Source organism: Sardina pilchardus, chromosome 12, assembly GCF_963854185.1.
Source record: "Sardina pilchardus chromosome 12, fSarPil1.1, whole genome shotgun sequence".
Lineage (NCBI taxonomy): Eukaryota > Metazoa > Chordata > Actinopteri > Clupeiformes > Clupeidae > Sardina > Sardina pilchardus.
Window position 1 is genome coordinate 34,031,083 of NC_085005.1, and position 8,975 is coordinate 34,040,057.

An 8,975-nucleotide genomic window follows, 5' to 3' on the forward strand; every position below is an offset into this window, starting at 1 on the left:
TTGTGGGTGTTCCGGGTATGCAGAAGACACACACACACATCCTCAAACATCTGGCACACACACACACATGCATCCTCAAACATCCGGCACACACACACACATCCTCAAACATCCGGCACATACACACACACCCTCAAACATCTGGCACACACACACACATCCTCAAATATCTGGCACACACACACATGCATCCTCAAACATCCAGCACACACACACACACATCCTCAAACATTCTGCAAAACGTAGGACTGTGTGTGTTGGGTTACTGGGTTACTGTGTGTGCGTAATGGTGATGTGAAGGTGTTACACAACAATCCAAACAAACACACCAACAAATCACAGTCCAACAGTCTAAACAAACACACCAACAAATCACAGTCCAGATACACAGACAAACAAACTACAGTCCAGCAGACAAACACACAACTTCAATCCTAATCACACACACACACACAACTTCAATCACAATCACAGTCATGATCTCGTTGTCTCCAGATAGCAGATCTGTTTTCACACACACACACACACACACACACACACACACACACACAGTTTGCTTGCTAACATAACTGACTAGCAGACACCTCTCAGACACGCTCAGCCTTATATTCTGGTTATAGATACTGTACATACTACTGTACTGTAGACACTTCACTGATCCCCAGGAGGAGATGCAAGAGGAATAGAATAGTGTCTCTTCCTCATATTCTGGTTATAGTCGACAGGTCACAGGGATTTAGAATAGTGTCTGTTCCTCTACACTCATATTCTGGTTATAATAGTGTCTGTTCCTCTACACTCATATTCTGGTTATAGTCGACAGGTCACAGGGATTTAGAATAGTGTCTGTTCCTCTACGCTCATATTCTGGTTATAGTCGACAGGTCACAGGGATTTGCTGTGTCTGTTCCTCTACGCTCATATTCTGGTTATAGTCGACAGGTCACAGGGATTTAGAATAGTGTCTGTTCCTCTACACTCATATTCTGGTTATAGTCGACAGGTCACAGGGATTTGGAATAGTGTCTGTTCCTCTACACTCATATTCTGGTTATAGTCGACAGGTCACAGGGATTTGCTGTGTCTGTTCCTTGTGGAGTTTGGCAGTTCTGACCACGTTTGGGTGCTGAGTGATGCAGACACAGAAGTCTGTGAATACCAGGCTCATTATATCACGTTTAATTGCAAACAGAACATGTCATTACATGCTTTTATCTCTAAAGGAATGAACGCTGTTTATGCCACCTTAGCATCATGCTAATCCTTGTTAATATTGTGCTAAATGTGGCACAAACAATGCTAGAGTTTGTGGACGAGCCATAGGATATACTTCAATGGAGCTGGCAAACAATCATTCAGAGAGTTCTGTAGACACAATGCTCTTAAAGTGACCATTTAGAAATGAGCTAAACAGCTTCAAATTATCTCTCAAGAAATAAATATTTTACAACAAAATTACTGTCATTATTATCTCTCTCTCTCTCTCTCTCTCTCACACACACACACACACACACACACACACACACACACACACACTCATAAGTGAGAGTGAGTGAGCAGTCTTGTGATACTAATGTGAGTGAGCTGAGGTAGGAAGGACTCGTCCACTAGTCCAGTGACTTAAATTATACCCCCCCCCCACACACACACACACATCCTCATCCACAGTTCAGGCTTTAAGTCTGATGACCTCATACAGCTGCCATTGTACTGCAAATAAAACAATACACACACATTATACATCACACGTGCAATACCCAGCTCTGACAGGAAACTCCAGTGTCTCCAAAAAAAACATCAGTGGTGTTTTACTGATCATGGTGTATGCAACCTCAGTGATCCTACTGTGTGTGTGTGTGTGTGTGTGTGTGTGTGTGTGTGTGTGTGTGTGTGTGTGTGTGTGTGTGTGTTCAGTGCTAATATTGAAGGACAAGTGACACGCAGACTACAGGATGTATTCCTGCGACCACCTGATTCTTCTAAAGCCTACCTTACACTGACAAGATTTGGGAAAGATTCTTGAAAGACTGTAGTCTTTTGAGTAAAGTCTGAATGAGGGGCATTAGTTAAAAGACTACAATCTTTCAAGAATCTTTCCCAAATCTCGTCAGTGTAAGGTAGGCTTTAGATGAAAAACGGTGTCCCGCTTTAGTACAGCTCCATCTACACTAGACTGCCACCGCACCACAAATGAGTCTCACATTTCTCATGAACGAGCATGCTCGTACCCGACACTCTTGTATAGACTAGTCGATGCCTTCCAGCGTCCCGGACAGTAGGGAGCATCTCGAGAACGCCGGTAGTGCCGCCTCCCCAATTCACAGGAACACCACACGCGCACGCAGTACCGGCACTTCCACCCGCACATCGCCATGAGGCTGTCCGCTGCTCTCCGTAACGCATGCCGGAACCTCCCGGTGGGTCCAGGGCATGTACCTCGGCACGGTTCCCGTCTTCTCGGTACCCGGAGGACCTCTGCGCCGCTTCCGTTTGGGAGCCACCGTGCCCTCGCGCGTGATGCCAGCACGGGCGGACACACATCTGAAGCGGCGGCAAAACTCAGGAAGCGACGAGATGGATCCGTCAGTGAACACGCCGTCAGGTAAAAACAAAGACAAGAAGTAGGAACACGCTTTCAGGGAACACAACAGAGATAAGAGCTAGGAAACACGCTTTCAGGTGCCCAAACAAAGACAGAAAGTTCGGGAAAAGTTTGTCTTTTATGCATGAAATCGTAAACGTTGTTATAAACTTAGTTGTTATGTAGCCTACGACTATGACAAATGATTTAATCGGTTGCGTAATTTCCTGATTTGGGCACTCTTATTGTAATAGGCTACGTCAAGGTTTTGGTAAAGTTTACAATCATGAAGGAAGTCTGGAACGAGTTCATTGAAACTTCATGTCGAGCGTAACGTTAGTCATTTGCCAGCAACCCACGTGCACGGGAGGTTTGTGAGTTGATGAGATTCCTCATCCCGGGTGTGCGCGAGATCTAATCTCACGCCATAACGTGCCCTCGCGCCTGTAGTCTAGGTTAGTGTTCCAGCGCGTGGACTCAGATGATCCCCGGAGACTCCGCCCTCCCATCCCGACTGATGCGCGAGACCCTGTAATCTGCTGCTTGGCAACGGTTACCCAGATAGCAAGATGGCCAGTTGCCCGGTCCCAAACGAAATAAAAACTGTAGGAATGTCAAAGTATTTTGGAACTAAATATTATAGATCTATAGTAGGCTAATCTTAAAGGAATTGTACAGCATTTTGGGACATGCCATTCTTTGTCCAAACGGTTCAGCCACTGGGGCAAGTCTGTAGTGATTTTAAACAGTTATAGCCTAATTCTTTAGTGATTTTAAACAGTTAGCCTATTCATGGGTTTCATCAGGTCCCTTTCCACAGGTGTATACAATCAAGCACCTTGATTATCAATGCAGACTGCATGGTGCTTGATTGTATACACCTGTGGAAAGGGACCTGATGAAACCCATGAATAGCCTAATTCTTTGTCCAAAGGGTTCTTCCCATTCTTGCCTTCTCTGCTCTGATGATTTCTTAAAGGCAACAATGACGGCAACCTTTACACTGCTGATAACCGGTCAGCAATGCATTCCTAATCAAGTTATCAGTGACAACAAGATACTTTAGTGCACATTCTCGCAGAATTGGTAAGGGCTTAGGGCTGTCCCAATAAGGGTTTGAATACACACTTACTGAGCCCTTTCCGTGAGTCTGCTTTGGTGCAGATTAGATTTCACCAAAGGGAATAACCCACAGCTCAAAGCACCGTCATGTTTACCGCAAAAACCATAGGAAGATCCGGAAATGCCAAAGGTAAACAACAGCACGACACACGTGCATGGTGCAAATGTCAGCAACGTCTTTGTTAGTAAACATCGCCAAGGTACATGTGATCTGGTGAAGTGCTGTCCCAATCCCAAATGCCTACCTGAGCCCATGTGGCCTCACACACTCACTCACTCAGCACCTGAGTCTTTAGTCCTAAGGGCTCACTTTGGGATTCAGTGTGTGTGTGTGTGTGTGTGTGTGTGTGTGTGTGTGTGAGTCTTTAGTCCTTAGGGCTCACTTTGGGAGTCAGCCTGTGTGTGTGTGACTCTAAGGCCCAATCCCAATGTCCGGACTCACGAACTCACAGACTTTGGTGCGCGTTCTCGCGAAATTCGGAAGGGTTTAGGGCTGTCCCAATGTCGAATTACAACGGGCGGGAGGGTTTGAGTACAGACTTACCGAGCCCTTTCCGTGAGTCTGCATCGGTGCAGACTTAACCTAAGGGAATTACCCACAGTTCAAAGTGTTGTGACGTTTACCGCGGAGATCATAGAAAAATCCGGAAATGAAGGTAAACAACAGCACGCACGACACACGTGCATGGTGCAAATGTTAGCAACGTCTTTGTTAGTAAACATCGCCAAGGTACATGTGATCTCGTGAAGTGCTGTCCCAATCCCTAAATTACCTATCTGAGCCCATGTGGCCTCACACACTCACTCACTTAGCACCTGAGATCAATTAAGTCTGTGAGTCCTTAGTTCTAGTCTTTAGGGCTGACATTGGGATTGGGCCTAAGTGTGTGTGTGTGTGTGTGTGTCTTTAGTCCTTAGGGCTCACACTGGGATTCAGCCATAGGTGGTGTTTGGGTGTAGAATACTTAGTGAGAGAGCAATGTGTAAGCGGTTTTCCCTTGACAATATTTGTTTTATGTATTTGTGTGTATAATTCTGCATTTGTGTTTGTTTGTTTATGTGTGTGTGTGTGTGTGTGTGTGTGTGTGTGTGTGTGTGTGTGTGTTTGTTTTTATGAATATATACGTATATATATGTGTGTGTTTGTGTGTGTTTATTTATTTGTGTGTGTGTGTGTGTGTGTAGGGAGGTGATCCAGCAGAGCAGACAGGAGTTGGCCCAACTCTGCAGAGAGAACACGGCCATCACACCTGTGCTCGCCATCATACAGGTACAGTCGTGTGTGTGTGTGTGTGTGTGTGTGTGTGTGTGTGTGTGTGTGTGTGTGTGTGTGTGTGTGTGTGTGTGTGTGTGTGTGTGTGTGTGTGTGTGTGTGTGTGTGCGTGTTTCACGCTAAGATGATACAGACCTAATATTGATCACCGATCACACTGATCATGATATTGAGGAAGATGATCCAGACCTAATATTGATCACCGATCACACTGATCATGATATTGAGCGGGATGATCCAGTGCAAGATGAGTTGTATGTTGCTCACACACACACGCACTCACACACTCCCTCTCATACCAACCAACCTCAAGTGTGTTGAGAACTTTAGTCATCCAATCAGAATGCATGGAACCGGTTATGAGGTTGCCCGGCAACATTGCTCAGTCTGGGCAAGCACTGATGATGTCAGAGACTCGTCTCCTTGGTAGAGCTGGACAAGTTCAGTCGTGACTTTATTACAGTTTTTAGGCCATGAGACGCGACATGCAGCTCAGCACTGATGATCTGATGCTTTATGAGATGATGATCTGATGCTGCAGTACAGGCAGCTCAGCACTGATGATCTGATGCTGTATGAGACGCGACAGCAGCTCAGCACTGATGATCTGATGCTGTATGAGACGCTGCAGTACAGGCAGCTCAGCACTGATGATCTGATGCTTCATGAGATGCTACAGGCAGCTCAGCACTGATGATCTGATGCTGTATGAGACGCTGCAGTACAGGCAGCTCAGCACTGATGCTCTGATGCTTCATGAGATGCTACAGTACAGGCAGCTCAACACTGATGATCTGATGCTGTATGAGATGATACAGGCAGCTCAGCACTGATGATCTGATGCTTTATGAGATACTGCAGTACAGGCAGCTCAGCACTGATGCTCTGATGCTACAGTACAGGCAGCTCAACACTGATGATCTGATGCTTCATGAGATGCTACAGGCAGCTCAGCACTGATGCTCTGATGCTGTATGAGATGATGATCTGATGCTGCAGTACAGGCAGCTCAGCACTGATGATCTGATGCTTTATGAGATGATGATCTGATGCTGCAGTACAGGCAGCTCAGCACTGATGATCTGATGCTTCATGAGATGCTACAGGCAGCTCAGCACTGATGCTCTGATGCTGTATGAGACGCGACGGGCAGCTCAGCACTGATGATCTGATGCTGTATGTGATGAGATGCTACAGTACAGGCAGCTCAGCACTGATGATCTGATGCTGTATGAGATGATACAGTACAGGCAGCTCAGCACTGATGATCTGATGCTGTATGAGATGATACAGTACAGGCAGCTCAGCACTGATGATCTGATGCTGTATGAGATGCTACAGTACAGGCAGCTCAGCACTGATGATCTGATGCTGTATGAGACGCTACAGTACAGGCAGCTCAGCACTGATGATCTGATGCTGCAGTACAGGCAGCTCAGCACTGATGATCTGATGCTGTATGAGATGATGATCTGATGCTGTATGAGACGCTACAGTACAGGCAGCTCAGCACTGATGATCTGATGCTGTATGAGACGCTACAGTACAGGCAGCTCAGCACTGATGATCTGATGCTGTATGAGATGCTACAGTACAGGCAGCTCAGCACTGATGATCTGATGCTGTATGAGATGCTACAGTACAGGCAGCTCAGCACTGATGATCTGATGCTGTATGAGATGCTACAGTACAGGCAGCTCAGCACTGATGATCTGATGCTGCAGTACAGGCAGCTCAGCACTGATGATCTGATGCTTTATGAGATGCTACAGTACAGGCAGCTCAGCACTGATGATCTGATGCTGTATGAGATGCTACAGTACAGGCAGCTCAGCACTGATGATCTGATGCTACAGTACAGGCAGCTCAGCACTGATGATCTGATGCTGTATGAGATGCTACAGGCAGCTCAGCACTGATGCTCTGATGACTGTTGGCGGTTTATGGCAGCAGTGATCAGCTGATCAGGTTTGCAGCTCATGCCTCGTAGGCAGAGACCAGCTGTTGTTCTCAAACACTGTCCACCTAATCAGCTGACGAAGGAATTGATTAAAGAGACAGATATGGAATGTTTGCAAAGTGATGCAGCTGACTGCGTGTGTGTGTGTGTGTGTGTGTGTGTGTGTGTGTGTGTGTGTGTGTGTGTGTGTGTGTGTGTGTGTGTGTGTGTGTGTTTATGGGCTCTATTCCTCCTCCTCCTAGGCAGCTGAGGATGACCGTTTCCTGGAGATCAACAAGAAGATGGCGGCCAAGGTACGTGTATGTGTGTGCGCAAGGTGCGTCTGCTGCATTCTCTGTCTGTGTGTTTGTGTGTGTGTACATCTGCATGTTGTCTGTATCTGTGTGTGTGTATTTGTGTCTCTATTTGTGTGTGTGTCTATCTGCGTGTGTGTGTCTATCTGTACCTGTATCTGAGTGTGTGTGTGTGTGTGTGTGTGTGTTGTTCACCAAGGTGGGGTTGAGCATCATGGACATCAGTCTGCCAGAATCCTGCACTGAGGAGGAGGTCAGTGGGTCAACAGACCAACAACTGCAGACACCAGATCACTCATAGGCTATACTCACCCACTAATGTAGACATATATACAGTATACATATATATATATATATATATATATACTCATTATAGTCATATAGTCAACAGATCAACAACTACAGACATTTATATCACTCATGTACTCATATAACCACCATATCACTCATGTACTCACTCACTACTGTATATATATATATATACTCATTATACTCATAGTCAACAGACCAACTACTGCAGACACCAGATCACTCATATACTCACCCACTACTGTATACATATATATACTCATTATACTCATATAGTCAACAGACCAACTACTACAGACACCAGATCACTCATATACTCACCCACTACTGTATACATATATATACTCATTATACTCATATAGTCAACAGACCAACTACTACAGACACCAGATCACTCATATACTCACCCACTACTGTATACATATATATACTCATTATACTCATAGTCAACAGACCAACTACTGCAGACACCAGATCACTCATATACTCACCCACTAATGTAGACATATACAGTATACATATATATATAGTATATACTCACCCACTAATGTAGACATATACAGTATATACATATAGTATATACTCATTATACTCATATAGTCAACAGATCAACAACTGCAGACATTAATATCACTCATATAGTCACCCACTAATGTAGACATATATACAGTATATACATATATATAGTATATATATACTCATTATACTCATATAGTCAACAGTCCAACAGCTACAGACACCAGATCACTCATATACTCACCCACTAATGTAGACATATATACAGTATATATACATATATACTCATATATACATACTCATTATACTCATCATCTACAGACATTAATATCACTCATATACTCACCCACTAATGTAGACATATATACAGTATACATATACGTATATACTCATTATAGTCATATAGTCAACAGATCAACAACTACAGACATTAATATCACTCAGGTACTCATATAACCACCATATCACTCATGTACTCACTCACTACTGTATATATATATACTCATTATACTCATAGTCAACAGACCAACTACTACAGACACCAGATCACTCATATACTCACCCACTACTGTATATATATACATACTCATTATACTCATATAGTCAACAGACCAACTACTACAGACACCATCCTATATACTCACCCACTAATGTAGACATATACAGTATATATACATATATACTCATTATACGCATATAGTCAACAGACCAACAACTACAGACAGTAATAGATCATATACTCACCCGCTACTGTATACATATATATACTCATTATACTCATAGAGTCAACAGACCAACTACTACAGACACCATCATATATACTCACCCACTACTGTACATATATACTCATTATACTCATATAGTCAACAGATCAACAACTGCAGACACCAGATCACTCATATACTCACCCACTAATGTAGA

General features: G+C 44.2%; 1 protein-coding gene across 1 annotated transcript in view; it reads left to right on the forward strand.

The window, feature by feature from the left end:
- The first annotated feature begins 2,255 nt into the window (after window positions 1-2,255).
- mthfd1l (methylenetetrahydrofolate dehydrogenase (NADP+ dependent) 1 like) overlaps window positions 2,256-8,975 on the forward strand; it is a 78,373-nt gene continuing 71,653 nt past the window's right edge. Inside the window, exons 1-4 of the mRNA XM_062551244.1 lie at window positions 2,256-2,602; window positions 4,889-4,973; window positions 7,179-7,229; window positions 7,429-7,482. Coding sequence (XP_062407228.1) covers window positions 2,373-2,602; window positions 4,889-4,973; window positions 7,179-7,229; window positions 7,429-7,482 — 420 coding nt within the window. The 5' untranslated portion in view covers window positions 2,256-2,372. The remainder of the gene's footprint in view (window positions 2,603-4,888; window positions 4,974-7,178; window positions 7,230-7,428; window positions 7,483-8,975) is intronic.